This window comes from Dasypus novemcinctus, chromosome 20, assembly GCF_030445035.2.
Source record: "Dasypus novemcinctus isolate mDasNov1 chromosome 20, mDasNov1.1.hap2, whole genome shotgun sequence".
NCBI classification, from domain to species: Eukaryota; Metazoa; Chordata; class Mammalia; order Cingulata; family Dasypodidae; genus Dasypus; species Dasypus novemcinctus.
Genome location: NC_080692.1, coordinates 51,905,412 through 51,922,735, shown reverse-complemented (window position 1 = coordinate 51,922,735; position 17,324 = coordinate 51,905,412). Strand labels below are relative to the sequence as shown.

Genomic DNA, 17,324 nt, shown 5'->3' with positions numbered 1-17,324 from the left:
CTGGCTCCAGGGTTCATGCTGGTGACACTAGATGACAGCTCAAAGGTGGGCTGTGATTGTGTATTTGCAGCCTTGAAAGTGATTTCACCGCACACCTAAGTTCTACATGAATGCTTCCTCTAAAGAACTTAACAGAGAGGCACTATTCATGTATTAATTCCAATACCAGAAAAACTAGAAACACAACCACTAGGAAGGTGTCAATATAATTTTATGAAAAAGTATGCCCACATAAATATTAATCTTAGAAATCAGGAATTTTGTCAAATATGCTCCAAATTATTACAGCCCCTTTTTTTTTCTACTTGAGGCCTTTATTGCTCAGTCCTTTACTTTCATGAGAACTTTCTCTCCTCAAACATTTGAAAAGAGACACCCTTGCATCAAGTATGACAGAGCACAACATGTTTAACAACTTATTATGACAATTGTTTCTCCTGCTCTGGAAGTCTCTCTTTTTCTGTCTTCTTATTTTTTCCTGGTTCCTTCTCATTTTTCAAGTGTAGCAACTCTCACAGCCTTATAAAGCTTTGGAGAAGCACATTTTTATCGCTCATAATAAAATGGCCAATCTAATAATTTGTCACAGCTTTCCTGACACTTATATGCTACCAGCTTCAACAGCCTTTGGTGAAATAATCTTTCCAGCTTCAATAGGAGGCTACTTTAAGTGACTGTACCATAACCATTTTTGCAGGAACTGTACATTTGCCAGAAATGCAGGTTTTGAGGTTTCAGATTGTCAACGAACATAAAAGTCTGGCTGTTTTTGCAGAAATCAAACTATCCATTATAAGACGTTGGTATTTTTGTTTTCTATTTTGCTTACTGGAATTTTGGGTCATTTATTCCTGCAACTTTTGCTGACTTCCCACTCCGCAGCCTGAGGAAGGGCTGTAATTGTCTCTCTCACCCACCATATAGCAGGTGCCCAGCAGCTGTTTGCTGAGTGAATGAATGAATGAGGTCGTCTTCCTCCACTGACGTGAAAGGACATTTTCAATCCTATTTCACACATAGCAATTTCTTTCCAAGCTTGGAGGTTGCTTTCTATAAATTCTGGCAAAATCAAAGTTGGTAAGACAAATCAAGGTGTTATGGAAAATAGGGATGGGGAAGGGGAAAAAAAAACTCTGACTAAAGTTTTCGGGACATGTGCTTTTAAAATAAGTCAGGTTCACTGGCTTGGACGAACTCCTCCAGCAGGAAAGCTTTTGCCAGAATCATCAGTTTTTCCGTTTTGAGTGCTGCAGCATTATCTACTAAGACACACTCTTACAGACATCAGGCTGTGCGTACACAGGCTGCGCGTCACTGGGCTTGAAATCTAACTCTTCCTGCTCTGGCATTCCTTTATTTTTTTTACTCTTTATTAGGGAAGTTGTAGCTTCATAGAAAAATCATGTAGAAAGTACAGAGTTCCTAAATACCCCCCCCCCAGTTTTCCCTATTATTAACGTTTCGCATTAATGTGGTAACTTTGTTACAACTGAAGAACATCATTATTGGAATTGGACTATCAGCTATTAAACATACTCTGAACTACAGGGTTCACGGTGTTGCATTCTTTTTTGATTCATTTTCACAATCCATTTTGGGAGATAGTTTCATGTGGCTTCCTTCAGAATTATTCCCCTCGGTTGACCATTTGGGATCTTATGGCCAGATCTGTAAGAATCCAGGGATGATTTTTGCCTAGTCGATCAGAAGGCCATTGTTTCATGATCCATCTGACTGAAATGTGAAATGCCGACGTGCTTCCACACTCCCATTTTTAGGCTCATTAGTTCGAGCTAAGGGGGTAACTATGGTGTAACTTTGTGCCAACCATTAAGCCCAAAGCGCGCGCGCTGCTGCTTTCTCTCCACGTGCGCCGTGGTGTCGGGTGAAGGCCCAGCTTTCCTCGCGCCTGTCCAGCAGCTTCTCTTTCCCTGGCTGCAAACAGCGCGACCAGCTCCGGCTGCCGCTCAAGGCCATCCGGGGGCTCGGGGGTTCCAGCGAAAAGGCAACATCAGGGCCCGCTGCTTTCCGAGGACTGCAACACCGCACACGCCGGTATCAAGAAATGTGGAATTCAAGATAACTTGTTAAAGGGCTTGGCCAAAACTGTGTTCACCGGGCATCGTTTCCCTGATTGTACTTCCGATGTTTGTCTGTCCTCCTCTCCCAGTCGAAGGAACGTTCATCGCGCGTCAGGGCCAGGATAAAGCGTCGCGCTTGGCGAGGCAGCGGGGCTCCCGGGCGCCGCTGGGCGCCTTCTACTCCTTTTGCGCGAGGAGCACCACCCCTCCTCCCGAACCCTTAGGACGCGCCCGTCGCTTCCCTTAATTTCACGCAGACGCAGCGCCTTCCCCTGCCCTGTCCGAGCGTCCGTGCCCCCTGCGCTGCGCGGGGAGAAGCCGCAGATTCAGCGGCGCCGGCCTGGGGCGCGGGGTGAGAGGGCGCGCGGGGCTCCGCTCGGGGTGGCCGGCCGGGGCGCGCGGGGCCCTCCGCGGGGCTGCCGGCACCTGCCCAGGGCGCCCCCACCCCCGCCCGCCGCGGCCAGGCGCCCGGGAGGGGCAGCTCCGCGCCGCCACGCACCCACCCGCGCGCCCGCGGGGAGAACGCGCGCGTCCCGGGGGCGGCGGCCAGGGGCGGCGTGGCCGGCCGGAGCGCGCGCGTGGGGCGGCGCGGCCCATAAAAGCCCCGCGCGGCGGAGCGGCGGGCCTGGGCGCGCGGCCGAGCCTGCGGGGCGTGCGGGGCGCGGGGCCCGGGGCGGCCTCCGCGGCTCTCCTGGCTCCCGCCGGCTCCCGGAGGCGCCCGCGGCGGCCTGGGGAGGTGAAGCCGGGCCGCGGTGCGGGAGGCGGGCCGCGGGGGGCGGGGGCTGGGCTTCCAAGCGGAGGCAGCTGCGGGGCGGCCCCGCCGGGAGCCCGAGGGCCGCGGGCCGGGCAGGGGTGCGCCCGGCTTCCGCGGGGGCCCGGGAGGCGGCGCGGGCCGGGGCTGCGGGGGCCGGCGGGGGCCGGGCTGGCCGCGGGCCCGGCCCGGGGCGCTGCGCGGGCGGAGGCGGGTGAAGGGCGCGGGTGCCGGCCCTTCCTGGAAGGTGACTGCGGCTGGCGCGCGCGGCAAGGACGCGTGGAGGAGGGCCGCGGGCGGCGGAGAGCGCCGAGCTGGGAAGCGAGCGGCCCCGGCGCCGCGTGACGGGGACACGCCTCAGGATGTGGGCGTCTCCCGAGCAGAGCCCCGGGGCCGCCGCCTGACCCGGCAGCCTGCGCTCGGGAAGCGCCCCCGGCTGTAGACCCGCCTGCGCGGAGGCGCCCCCGGCCAGGGCTCGGCGCGCTGCCTTCCGGGTCGAGGGAGGAAACGAGCGGTGCGGGGCGCGTCTGCCGAGGAGGCTCCGAGCGCGCGGGGCGCTGGCCCGGCCCGGCCGTCCTCAGGCGTGGCTTCTCTTCTTGCTCCGCAGCCTCCTCTGCTTCGATGGTGCACCTCTCCTCCCCCGCTGCGGGTCACCAGGCACCTTCGGGCGGCCGGGAGGAAGGGGCCGAGGGGAGCATGAAGGCGGCCAAGCCCCCCGCGCCCCCCAGCCAGCACGTGGACAGCCCCCTGCAGCCTGCGCTCGGGCCGGCCTCGCCCTCGCAGGCCTACGAAACTTACATCGACAACGGCCTGATATGCCTTAAACACAAAATTAGGAACATTGAGAAGAAGAAGGTGAGCGTTTCCTCAGCAGCTGGCTGCGTGGGCATGCCTCTATGGCAAGGGAGCTGGGCGCTCGGGGTGCAGCCTGCCGGCCGAGGGGCAAGGAGCTGGGCGCTCGGGGTGCAGCCTGCCGGCCGAGGGGCAAGGGAGCTGCGCGCTCGGGGTGCAGCCTGCCGGCAGAGGGGCAAGGGAGCTGGGCGCTCGGGGTGCAGCCTGTTGGCCGAGGGGCAAGGGAGCTGGGCGCTCGGGGTGCAGCCTGCCGGCAGAGGGGCAAGGGAGCTGGGCGCTCGGGGTTCAGCCTGTTGGCCGAGGGGCAAGGGAGCTGGGCGCTCGGGGTGCAGCCTGCCGGCAGAGGGGCAAGGGAGCTGGGCGCTCGGGGTGCAGCCTGCCGGCAGAGGGGCAAGGGAGCTGCGCGCTCGGGGTGCAGCCTGCTGGCAGTTCAGTCCCCAGGCCAGGCAGTGGAGGTAGTGAAGCTTTCTGTTCCATTTGTCAGACAGCTGCATAAAAAGCATCTTCCAGGGAAATAATTATGCATGCTTATTAAGAGCTAGTTATTTTAATTTGCTGGGTGTAGAATCGAGGTTTCCCCTTATATACGAGTTAATTTTTTTTTTTAAACTCCTTTTCCTTGTGACTTACTGCAGCAGCTGATAATGCAGTATAGCTGCTGCAGTCCTTGGAAGATTTAACTCTGGTAGGGCCAGGAAACGTTTTAGTACTAATTTCCGTGCTGCCCGGTGATGGCCTGAGATTGGTCCATGGAAAGCCTTGCAGAGGACCTCGTTGTTCAAGAGGCTTGGGTCCTTTTCAGTGTAACGTTACAGTGAATGCTGACGGGAAGGTCCAACTCATTCCTCAATTCCTGAGTCATGGAGCTGTGAAACTGCTGCACGTTGTTTTGTTGTGTCATGGTTGCCTCCTGCCTGTGAAGGTGAGGTCGAGGGATTGGCCATCTCCTGAGCTCCTAAACGTTTTAATGCCAGGACCCAGCAAAACCTCAGGAAGGTTGGCAGGAAGTGGAGGTGGTCGACTGGGCTTGTGTCCCCAGGAGGGCCAGGTGTCCTGGCTGCTCTGGCCTGGCTCTCAGCTGTCCTTGAGTGTGTGTAGCCCACAGTTGCTGTTAGGTGCGTGTGCCTGGGTGGGCAAAGACCCCCACCCCGAGAGGCCGGCCAGATCTCAGGTGTGCACCTGCCCTCTCGAGTCACTCCAGGGCCCCTTTAATTCTGCACGCTTACCTGACCGCACCTGTGCTTGTTTGCCAGGCTCCTCGGGCAGCAATTTAAAACCATGAGGCCGGTAGGGGAGGCTTTTAGAATACCATCGTGGGCTCACGTCATTATCATAAGGCCAATAAATGCAATTCGCTTTCCGTGTATTTCCTTAAATTAAACATCAAGTTTGATAGGAAGAGTAGCATCAAGTAGCGGCTATTGCGATGCTGGAAAAGAAATCTTACTGTTCTCCACTTCCGCTGGGAAGTTTCCGTTGGGCACCTGCTCCGTAACCCAGCAGGTAACTGAGTTAGTGGCTGAGCGTGAGGATTGGGCAGGCTCTCTCAGCCTTGACGCCGCTGCCGTTTTGTGCCAGGGGAGTCTGCTGCAGGGGCCCTCCTGCACACGGGCGCCTTGAGCAGCACCCTGGCCTCCCGCCGCAGGGTGCTGGTCGCAGCCGCCGTTGCCCCTCTTCTCCCAGTGAGTTTGGATAACAAAAAATGACACCAGGCCTTGCCGGGTCTCTGGGGGGGCGGAGTTGCCCCCGACTGCGCCCCACTGGGTGGGGAGCAGGTGGTTGACTGGTTAGCCACTGCGTGCCACCCAGGTGGGCCGAGTGTAAGTAAAGCCAGGAAGACGGAACGTGTTCCCGCAGCTTAGCCCTCGCGATTGCGCCTGGAACTGCCTCCACCGCTCTGCCCTGCAGTGAAATGGCAACTCCCTTTAAGAACTGTTTTCCCAAGTAGCAGCATCTGGTGTTTGGTTTATTTGTCTCAGAGTTTTGTATCAGACTGGAGTCTGATACAGAATTTTGAATTTCTCTTTTGTAGCTCAAATTGGAAGATTACAAGGATCGCCTGAAAAACGGAGAGCAACTTAATCCAGACCAGTTGGTAAGTGGAGCATGCGCCTTTGGCCAGACCTGCTGCTTTTCTTAATAAAACCCTAGGTGAGACCAGCACCTAAGAGCCCCCCCCCTCGCAGAGGTGGGTGGGGGCCGGGCAGCGGGAACCCCCTGGCTGGCCAGGCCCGCTGGGCTCGTCGCCTCATTCCTGGTGTCCAGGTGGACGGAAGGGGTGGTGAGGGGCGGTGTGGGGGGGGTGTGGCGTGGGCGTGGAAGCGGGCGTGTCCAGGAGGCAGGGTGTGGGTTTACAGCAGCGCCAGGAAGGCCTGGGGGCCAGGAGGGTGCTCCAGCGTCAGCCCTGCACTGCAGTGTTCTAAGCTGACACCCTTCTGCCCCAAGCGTGAAAGGATGTTTCTTCCAGCTCCTTGGGTTTTCTCCAGTTACTTCCCTCTAATTCCTTTCCTCGTGTCTCCATGTTTTTCCGTCCTGCGCTGCCACGTCTCCTCTCCCTCTCAGGAAGCGTGCTTATCTGATACCCAGCCTTTTCTCTTCTTAAAACCTTACTGTAAACATTTGACTTCTTTCTTTTTTTTTTTTTGCATGTTGTTTAACTAATTCATAGTACACCTGCTAATTGCAGATTTTATGTGATTGTTTGAAAAAGAGGTTCTGCAATATGGAAAAAAAAAAAGCTTCATTGATATTTGCCAGCACTGTTGCTGGCTAACCACTGACAAAATTAATTTAAAAGTTATTTGTAAAGCTATTGTCTTATTTTTTTCCATAAAGATTCAACTAAAATTTTTGGCTGTGTGTCATAGTTGCTGCTACTCAAGGACTTTTCTCTTGCCATATTGACTCTTTCACTGACCTAGAGTTTTGTGATGTGGTAAACTATAATTTTGCTGAGGCACAGGTTTGAACTGTGGGAGTTGTGATGATGGTGACCTGACTAGCTGGACATCCAGCACTCACTGTGGCGTTGTTTTCAAGTAGCCATGGCATGTCCAATTCACTTTAAAGTAGTAAGACTGTTAATATCCTTGCAAGAAGTGTTCTGGTATAGAGGTGTCCTTGATTTTTGGGAAATATGGAGATGGGCATTCACATGAAGCTGTAAGAAATGTAAAGAGTGTGCTGTATTTCAGAGCTTTAGCCAGGCCAGTTTTATTTTTTTATTTTTATTTTATTTTTTTAAAGATTTATTTATTTAATTTCCCCCCTTCCCCTGGTTGTCTGTTCTTGGTGTCTATTTGCTGCGTCTTGTTTCTTTGTCCGCTTCTGTTGTCGTCAGCGGCACGGGAAGTGTGGGCGGCGCCATTCCTGGGCAGGCTGCTCTTTCTTTTCATGCTGGGCGGCTCTCCTTACGGGTGCACTCCTTGCGCGTGGGGCTCCCTTATGCGGGGGACACCCCTGGGTGGCACGGCACTCCTTGCACGCATCAGCACTGCGCATGGCCAGCTCCACACGGGTCAAGGAGGCCCGGGGTTTGAACCGCGGATCTCCCATGTGGTAGACGGACGCCCTAACCACTGGGCCAAGTCCGTTTCCCCAGGCCAGTTTTAAAACCCGTGTTTCGTTCCTGTCTTGCTAACCACGTCCCTTCCGTAAGGAGCAGTGGATTCTCACTGTCGGTGACGCTGTCCTGGTGAGTCACCGAGTGAACCCCGAGTGAATTAGTGAATACGGCGTCCCTGGCCCTGGGGAAACGCAGGGCTGGGTTCTAGCAAACCTCTGGCCACCCCGTTTTTGTCAACAGATCAATACATAACCTTGTTTAATGTGTGTTTCTGTTTAAGACGCTGTGTTTAATATGGATGGTTGATTCACTAACATTGAACTGGGCGCCAATAGCACTTTATTTTGTGCCTGAGCAAAGTGTGTGTAACACATACTCCTCACCGCAGAAGGCCTTTTTGCACTTAAAGAACACAAAATAGTGTTTCAGCTTGGAGGCCATTTTAAAGAGTGAGCTCACCCACAGAAAGAGCAAAAATGCAAAAGCGTGGCACTAACTCTATGGTGAAAATGACGTCTGTATACGTGTAAGAGGTGAAGTAAGGAGAGTGTCGTTCACCACAGCTGGGAACATGTGTCTGGCTACTGAAATTTCTCGTGGCTTTGCATCATCTACAGATGACTGCAAAACTCTCAAGTATTGATTTTTGGGGTTACAGATAAATTTTAGTGATTAGGTGAATTCATAAATACAGAATTTATGAATAATGGGGATTGAATGCAAATATAAACATCTGAACTTTCATTTCTGGAGAATTATGCCAATTGCAAAAGTACCAGCAGTCTTCTAATCTCTAGATTCCTATGGCCAGTTGCCTCTTTCTCTCCATCCCCCAAACCTGTTGCTCCTTTGACCCTGGAGAATCGCTCCTCTGCTTGCTTCCCATCCCCGTATCTAGCCCTTCAGCAGGTGCGGGCAGTTCTGCCTTCAGAGAAAGCCAGAATGGCTGCTCCATAAACCGCCTTCTGTGAGCTCTCCAGAGCCCTCATTTTTTATCCCCATTGCTGCAGTAGTTTCCTCACAGGCTTTTCTGTCCCGGCCACCTGTCCCCTGTTCTGTTTTCAACCTAGAGGCCTTTGTGCCCCTGTTCAAATACAAGTTAGATGGCCATTCCTCCAGCTGTTTTCTGTGCAGAATACGGCACTACTTCACGTGGTCAGAAACTAGAGAATATTTTTTAAAAATGTTTTTCTTTTACCCCTGTACTCTGTTCAGTTCTTACCTGACTACACGGGTGAGATTCTCATGTATCCTTTCCAAGTTTCTTTAAGCATGGATACACAAACACCTTTCTTTCTCCCACCTCTTTTTCCCATTTTCTGTGTTACTTAGCCTGCTGTTGACATTTTTGGACCTTTAATTTTGCCTTTTCCTATTTTCCTATTTTGGTAGTGTTTCCATGATCCGTGGTCTATAAAGTTTGATTGCGTTCCTCTGTGAAACACTCTTGAGCCTGGATCTTTGTTGGCTGGTAGCTCTTTGAAACTATTCTCTTTTTTTCTTTGAAAATTGAATTGCTTAGATTTTTTTCTTCTTTTGGAGTCAGCTTTCTAAAATTTTTTCTTAAAAGCCACTCAATTTCACCCATGTTTTTAAATTAGCATAGATTGGGGTAAAGTAGTCTTCTATAAAGTTTAATACAGTCTGTTTCTGTGGGTATTTTTCTTTTATTTCTAATTTTGTGAGCTTGTATTTCCTTAGTTTACTCTTGTTAGCTAGTGGTGTATTTTGTGTTTTTTTTTTTTTTTCAAATAACCAGCTTTTGGATTTCTTTTTTTTTTTCCTTCCTATTTTCTACTCCCTTTACCCTCAATTCTTTCTGCTTTTCTTTGGTTTATTTTCTGACTTTGAATTGCGTGTTTAATTGATTTATTTCCTCCTCCCCATATGTATTTAAGGAGTTAATTTTATTTCAAGCAAAGTCTTAGCTGTATGCCATAGGTTTGATATTATATTTCCAATACTGTTTGCTAGAAATTTTGAAGTTTCAGTTTGTATTTCTTCTATAACCCGGTAGATGTTAGTGGAACTGTAAATAAAGCTGCTTACAACCTCTGTGAGTAGCAGCCCTTCAGCCACCTGGTGGGGTGGGCTGGAGACTTTATTGCGCTCAGATTGCTAGATTCCTCCTTTGAAATAGTACGAAGCATGTCTCACTGAAGTTGTTTTTAGAGTCCCATTGAAACTTTAACATCTGTTTTTGTTCAGATCTGGATCTGAAATGGAGAACAGAGATACGAGTGTTCAAGCCATTGCAAGAGGCACTCGATGCAGCTAATGCTTTCATTGATAAAGAATTAGTGTTTGGTACCCATTCCTTCCTAGTAAATGCTGATCCTGGTATTATATTTAATGCATATATGCTAAGCTCATGAAATAAGATGAAGTCCCTTCTTCTTTGTAATCCCATTCCTGCTGGTCTAGTCAAGACAAACCTGAATTTATAGAAGCTTCTTAGTTGCTTCCCTCCTCTTGAGCCTGACGGTTCCGTATCCCAAATCCTGCTGCCTCTAGTGTCTCTTTCTTAAAACAGAAGTCTCCCTACGTGGCTCTACTCAAAAGGTGTAAATTCTCCTCAGAATCTTTAGGGTGTTTGCCGCCTAAGTTCACAGTCAGAGCTACGTTTCACTCACTGAACAAAAACATGTTAAATACCTGCATATGCCGCATCATGGGGGAAGAGAGTCGACCAGTAAGCCAGGCCCGGCGGAGGGACGTGCAGGGCGACGAGGAGCAGTGAGGAGCCAGCCCGGCCCGGGCGCCAGGAACAGCCTGCCCCAGAAGGAAGTGCTCAGAGAAGACCTGCAGGGCGAGGCGCTTGGCTGCTGGCGTGTGGAGGAAAAGCAGGTTTTACAAAGGGCCTTTCTAAGAGGATGGAGGAGGCGGCGGAGCAGGCTTCCTGCTGCAGATCTTTGCATGCCATCTGAAGACACTGTTTCCTAGGAGCGTTAGAGTGGAGATGGGTTTTAAGTAGGGGAGAGTAATTACGGATCTCGTGTAGAAAGCTCGCTCTGATTGCAGTATGAAGAGTGGCTTGGTGATGGTGAGGACGGACGCAGAGAGGCTAGAGAACGTGTTGGCTGCCCTCTAGGTGAGGGATCTTGGGAGCTGGTGTTTGGGCAGTGGCAGCGGGTTGGAGTATAGTAGCTGGATTTGGAAGCGACTGAAGAGGTAAAATAACATGGCTTGGCAGCCAGTCGGGGGAGTCTGGTGCAGAGTCGAGCTGTTCAGGGTTCTGCTTGAATGGCTCAGTGAGTGGAAGGACCATTTACTGAGCTTGGAGACGCTGGGGAAGGGGGAGGTTAGAGAGGGGGTATGGGAAAGAGCTCCGTTTCGAACCCTTGACTTCATGTGCGTGTGAGACGTGAAGGCGTGATGTCTAGGAGGTATTTAAACGGGGGGCTTTGGAGCAGAGAGAAGGCTAATCTTAAGATACGTGTCTGGGTGGCTCCTCCTCGGTGACGGGGGAAGGCGCGGCGATGTAGGGAGACAGGGTGGAGAGCAGAGGAGAAGGCCGGGAGCCGCGAGCGCTGGCTTCCAGGGCTGGATGGTGGTGGCTGATGGGACTTGGAGCGCCTCACCAGGCTAGGACCCTTCTCGCCCCCTGAGTGTTAATTCATTTAAGCTGCACGGAGCTCGGTCACGTGGGTCTGCTATCACCTGTGCTTCACAGGTGCTGAACACTGAGGTGGGAGAAGGTAATGAAGGAATTGCTGGTGAAGCAGCAGCTAGAAATGAGGGGGAAGGGACGTTCAGGCTCGTGGAAAACAAAGGCTGCTGGGAAGTCAAGCAGCATGACACCTAGAAAACAGCCGCAGCGTGGAAGGATGGTCTTGAGGTTAAGCCGCTAGCCGGTTCTGATGGAATGACTGGGGAGGAAATACTGTGTCGACGTTCTTGAGATTTGTCTAAGACTGGAAGGAGGAGTTTGCCAGAGAGAAGCTTTTCATTTTTCAATTTAGGTGGTAAACTTCTAACATGCTGGTGTAAGTATTAAGCTTGACAGCAGAGGGTGATCACAGAGAAGCTTCTCGAGGGCCGGGGTGGAAGGCCCACCCCGCCAAGGTGAGGGAAGGGTGGTCCAGCGGGCTGACGGGAAGCTGCGGCGGCTCCGCCGGAGGCTGCTTTCCCCGGTGAAGCGCTGTGGGTGGGCCGGGGCTTTGCAGCCCTCTGAGCAGTGTGTGCCGTGGTTTGCCCTTGCCCTTTTGTTTCTGTAGTTGGAAGACCTTTCTAATTATGAAATACACGGTCCAGGAATTTTTGCACGCACGTTGTAGTGCATCTTCCAAAGCAAGCCTCAGAACCCAGAACATGCCACTGAAACCACGGGGCGCCTTCCCAGGACTTTCTCCTTCTGTAACCCCAACTCTGAACTTTCCCCTCATCCCCTCGCTTTTACTTTAACAGCGCCTGTTTATTGCCCACAGATGTGTTAGACTTGCTTTTTTGTACCTTATAAAAAGTATCGTGCTCTATATTCTGCAGTTTGCCTTTTAGCTGTGTTTCACTAGTTCTTTTTTCTACTTGACAGTAGTCTGTAGTCAGTGTTTGAATTGCTTGCATTTTGTGTGTGTGTGTGATGAACAATTCTGCTTTGAACAATTTCATGCTGAGACACAGATGCAAGATTTGTCCAGCGTTTGGACATAACCACCGAGCTGTAGGGTACGCTTATGGTTAACATCACAGATAAGAGTGCCAAAATGGTATCCAAAATGACCACACCCGTTTATGCTGATGCTGCGACTGTGCAGAAGTTCCTGCTGTTCTGTACCTTTGTAAAGAGGGAGTGTTGTCAGATTTTTTGTTTTCTTTTTATTATATGATCCAATGTTGTTTTTTTTAGATAGACTTATTTATTTATTTATTTCTCCTCCCCCCGCCCTCCTCCCCCCCACCATTGTCTGCTCTCTCTGTCCATTCGCTGTGTGTTCTTCTGTGTCCGCTTGCATTCTTGGCAGCACCAGGAATCTGTGTTTCTTTTTGTTACATCATCTTGCTGCATCAGCTCTCCATGTGTGCGGCTCCACTCCTGGGTGGGCTGCACTTTTTTTTCACATGGGGTGGCTCTTATTGCACGGTGCACTCCTTGTGCGTGGGGCTCCCTTACGTGGGGACACCCCTGCGTGGCAGGGCACTCCTTGAGCGCATCAACACTGCACGTGGGCCAGCTCCACTCGGGCCAGGGGGCCCTGGGATTGAACCCTGGACCTCCCATATGGTAGGCGGACGCTCTATCAGTGGAGCCATGTCCGCTTCCGGTCAGATTGTTTTTTAAAGAGCTTTACTGAGGTTTAATTTATATGCCATAAAGCTAACCCATTGTAAGTGTGCAATTCAGTGATTTCTAGTAAATTCCTAGAGGTATGAAGCTAGCATTACAATCTGTTTTAGAACATTTCCATCACCTCTAGACTCACCTTGTGCCCTGATCTGCTTTCTCTCTGTGTGAATTTGCCTTTTCTGGACATTTCATATAAAATGAAAAGTCTTTCACCGCTGGCTTATTTCCCTTTACGTGGTGCTTTTGAGGTTCACGCACATTACAGCATGTGTCGGTATTTCGTCTCATTTCTTTGCTGACTAGTATTGTTGTGTGGATACTAGTCAGCCACATTTTGTTTATCCGTTTACTAGCTGTGGGGTGTTTGATTGTTTTCATCTGGGGCTTTTATGAATAATGCTCCTCTGTAAATCCACGCATGTGTCTGCGGTGGCCATGTGTGATTATTTCTTTTGGGTAGATACCAGGAGTGCAATGCTGGGGTGTGTCCTGAGCGTGTGTTTTACTGTTTCAGAAACTGCCAAGCCGCTTTTCAGAGTGGCTGTGTGCTTTTTGCATCCCTCTAGCAGTCTGAGGGCTCTGGTCTCTACGTCCTCACCGACACGCAGGCTCTTCGGTTGTTGCTAATCTGGCCAATGTGCAGTAGCATCACGCAAACTAAATTTGCATTTCCTTGATTACATCAAGTTTATTGGCTACTTGTAGTCTTCTGTAAAGACATGTATTTTTGTACTTCTCTCCGCTTGTTTTACTTTGTTTTTTATTTCTATGGAGTTCATGTATACGTTCAGGATAGTCACCTTGTGGTTAAGTGTTTGCGTGTGTTTTGTCCCACTGTGTGACTTATCTTTTCATTCTCTTTGGTGTGTCGTGTGATGAACAGAAGTTCGTAATTTTAAATGGAGTTGAACTCGCCTTCCTTAAGATGCAGAAAGCACTCTACTGAGGTCAGAGGTCTATTTTCATTCTGAACATTTGTTTTGCCCTTCAGTTGTAAGCCTGCAATTGGTCTAGAATTAGTTTCTGTGTAGCATGAGATAAAAGCCCGTCGTTTTCGTCCCACCTGGAGGGTGGTTTTGCGGCACCACTGCTCAGTGCCTCTCCAGGGATTTGCAGCTCTGCTGTTCCAGGCTCCACGTGTGGGTCTTGTCATGTGGCTTCTCTTGCTAAGTCACTGGTCTGTCTGTCTTTGTGTCACTGTCACACTTTCAGTTCCTGAGGCTTCGTGGTAGTCTCCCTCTGTCAGGCAGCGCCTCACCTTGCTCCGTTCTGTATTGGCTGCTTTTTCCATTCGATTGAGTTGAAGTTCCGTGAAGAGTCCACTCTGTCTCTATCAATTTTGTTCATCTATGTAATCCTAAAAAATTTTATTCCTTTCAGTTTTTTATAGTACATTGCTGGTTATTTCTGTTACAATGCTTATTTAATTTGTCTATTATAGGTAATTGCTTCCAAGTGTCCTTCCCACTGGATTAATTTCTTCTTTTTTTAAAAGATTTATTTTTTATTTATTTCTCTCCCCTTCCCTGCCCCCCCCCCACTTGTCTGCTCCCTGTGTCCATTCGCTGTGTGTCCTTCTGTGACTGCTTCTATCCTTACCAGCGGCACAGGAATCTGTGTTTCTTTTTGTTGCATCATCTTGTGTGTCTGCTCTCCTTGTGTACGGCACCATTCCTGGGCAGGCTGCACTTTCTTTTGCGCTGGGCGACTCTCCTTACGGGGCGCACTTCTTGTGCGCGGGGCTCCCCTACGTGGGGACACCCCTGCATGGCAGGGCACTCCTTGCGCACATCAGCACTGCGCATGGGCCAGCTCATCACACAGGTTGGGAGGCCCGGGGTTTGAACCTTAGACCTCCCATGTGGTAGGCGGACGCCCTATCCGTTGGGCAAATGTGCTTCCCTGGATTAATTTCTTGAAACTGCTTGTCCATGTGTGCGAGTTTTACCATGCTGCTTCTATAATGTTGCTGAGTAGTGAATGAATGGCGCTGGAGGAATCCTTGTGGGTCGGTGCTCCTAAAACCCACAAGTCTCTCTGACCATAGCGTTTACAGATAGGATAGAATTAGGTTAGGTTCCTAGCATAAAAACGGAATTTTTAATTAAACTTTATGTAACTTGTACTAAATTCTTTCACTCTACATTTTCTTTAGGTCTTCTATTTATTTCTTTGGGCAACAGCTTCTTTTTGTGTATGTATAATGGTTGGTTCATAAGGTCTTAAATCTCTTCTACCATATGTAAGGAACATATATTTTGATATATTTGTACTTCGGTGGTCACAGAGTCGGTGTTCTCTTATTCTGTTTGGTAGGAAGCAGTAGAAAAATATGAAGAAGTGCTGCATAACTTGGAGTTTGCCAAGGAGCTTCAGAAAACCTTTTCTGGACTGAGTCAAGATGTGAGTATGTTTTTTATTTTTTTATTTTAACTGAAGCCAGTTAGTCACTGAACTGGAAGAAAATGTCAATGTCTAATAATGGTGTTTGGTTATCATCCACTTCCTGCTGCTATTTTATTGAGGATGGGAAATTGGGAAAACTACAGAAGAACTAATTTTTCCAGATTTCCAGAGTTTCCAGAGAATACAAATGGTATCTGAATATGAGGCATTGTGAATAAAGTATTAGTTTACCTGCTTATGTTATTTTTCTATGGAATTTAGAAAATCAACTGAGAAGGAATAAAAACTATTCTGACCAGTATAATTATTTGAAGTATTTTAGAATATAGGCTTGTAAAGTTATATAATAGAGACTTGTAAGTTTACCATTGTATAGCATGAGGAAGCATTTGCTAGATTCATCTTCTTAAGGGCATGACAATTATTACGAGGAAAAATTATGACTCATATGAAGTAGAATTAGGGCTGGCCTTTTTTTAGATTCTCTGATAATCAGACACTCATCTGAACTCTTAAGCATTTGTTAATGAAGTGTTTGCCGCAGTTTCAGGATATTAGCATTAGAAGGCCCTTTAAAAGTCATTTTCCAACAATTCAGGACATTTTTCTTGAATTTACGCATGGAATGGAGGACATGACTCAAGGCAGTCTTTTTAAATTTTGGGTTATTTTTCTTCCTTTATGGTGAGCAGAAATTCTCTTCTCCATTCCTCAGGCATTAAAAACCAGTATCTCTAGGCTGAAGACATCCTCTATCCTAATCCCCGCAATCCAGTTCTGAATTCTCTTCTGGATGTCTGATTTAATGAGCAGTGACTTCTTGAAAGGTGGTTCACAGATTTAAAATAGCCTGGTACAAAACCACTTCCTTCTGTTTCCTGGACACTTCTGTTAATGTAGGTCTAAAGTAACATTAGCTCTTTCTGCCAAGCATAGCAGAGTTTAACTCACGTTGATTTTAGTACTTTTGATTTCACAGATATCAACTATTTCTAGACTATTTTATATTACAACAGTTAAAAGTCAGTTTCTTTTCCCTCATACGTATATGACTGATCCACACCCCCAACTGTTAATTAAGCTTGGTCAATTTTACTATGAAAGTATCTTTCATATCTTTTTTTTTTTTTTATTTTCCTGTTTGGGTAATTGGAAGTATACTTGGATAATAATTACAATTTTCCATTTTCTCTCTGTCATCAGACTTACTCTTCTCTCTGACCTCAAATTTCAGTTTTCTATCCAGATATTTATTTTTCTAATATATGGTGTGTTTTTTTTCTTCTTCTTTTTAGATTTGAATGTTTTTTTTTTTAAAAACCTACCTTGTGCCAGGTACCTTTGTAATCCCACTCAAATTTCACAGCAATCTTGAAAGTAAATACAGTTAGCCCCTTTCACAGATGAGGAATCTGAGGCTCAGAATAAAAGGAACTTATTCAAATTCACAACCACTAAGTGGTGGAGTCAAGTAAGTAGTAGAGCCATGGGTACTTTTTTTTATTCTAAAAACTGCCTTTTTTCCTCTATATCAGAGATACAGTATCTGTTTAATGTTCTTCCACTGCTATAGTTATGAGGTGGCTCACAACCCACCAAGTTTTGTTGCTACCTGTGAAATTATTTTTACTTGTATTATAGATTTAGTTTCATTTTAAGTAAGGTGCTAAAGTACTTTGTGTACTTCAAAGGCACTTGCCAGTCACCTTCTAATTTTTTTCCTGGAAATTAATTTTTTTGGTTGTTGTTGCTAGAGAAGTTGCGAGTTTACAAAACAATCAGGCAGAGCTTCTGGATTCCCCTCTACCACCCCACTTCCAACCCTGGCATTGTCATGGAACATTTGTTACAATTGATGAAAGAACATCAAAATGTTACTACTAACTAGCGTCTATAGCTTACATTAGGGGTATGTTCCCCAGAAGCCACTCTGTCATTAACACAGTTTAACAGTATTGTACACTTGTTACAGTTCCCGAGAGAGTGCTCTCATCTTTTTAACCACAGGCCGTCATCCGCCACGGGGCTCACTGGTTACGTGCTCCCATGCCTTGTATGGTCCATCCAAAGAGGACACTCAGGGACTCCCGCTGTTACCACAGAGCTGTGCGTTCGTCACCACGGTCGATTTCAGAGTGTTCATTACTCCAAAAAGTAAAATCCCAGGTCCTCTTTCTACCCCCGTGTTGTCGACCTTCACCTCTGATATAGTGCCTTCGTTGACATTGATGCAAAAATATTATTATATTACTGTTAACTGTAGTCCATATGCATTTTCCCCATATTCTTAACATCTTGTAATGGAACAGTGGCATATATTCTAGTTCGTGGAGAAGCATTCTTTTTTTCGTGGAAACATTCTTGTGTCTGTGCTCACACAGTCTA

General features: G+C 48.5%; 1 protein-coding gene across 12 annotated transcripts in view; it reads left to right on the top strand.

The window, feature by feature from the left end:
• Window positions 1-2,352: 2,352 nt before the first annotated feature.
• CAPRIN2 (caprin family member 2) overlaps window positions 2,353-17,324 on the top strand; it is a 40,964-nt gene continuing 25,992 nt past the window's right edge. For 9 of the 12 annotated variants that reach the window (XM_058283006.2, XM_058283005.2, XM_058283003.2 and 6 more), the window contains exons 1-3: window positions 3,185-3,687; window positions 5,717-5,779; window positions 14,850-14,936. In XM_058283006.2, the coding sequence (XP_058138989.1) occupies window positions 3,454-3,687; window positions 5,717-5,779; window positions 14,850-14,936 (384 nt within the window). In that variant the 5' untranslated portion in view covers window positions 3,185-3,453. Of the gene's footprint in view, window positions 2,434-2,743; window positions 2,818-3,184; window positions 3,688-5,716; window positions 5,780-14,849; window positions 14,937-17,324 lie in introns of those variants that run through there. The other 3 variants (XM_071210248.1, XM_058283002.2, XM_058282999.1) reach the window with 3 other exon arrangements.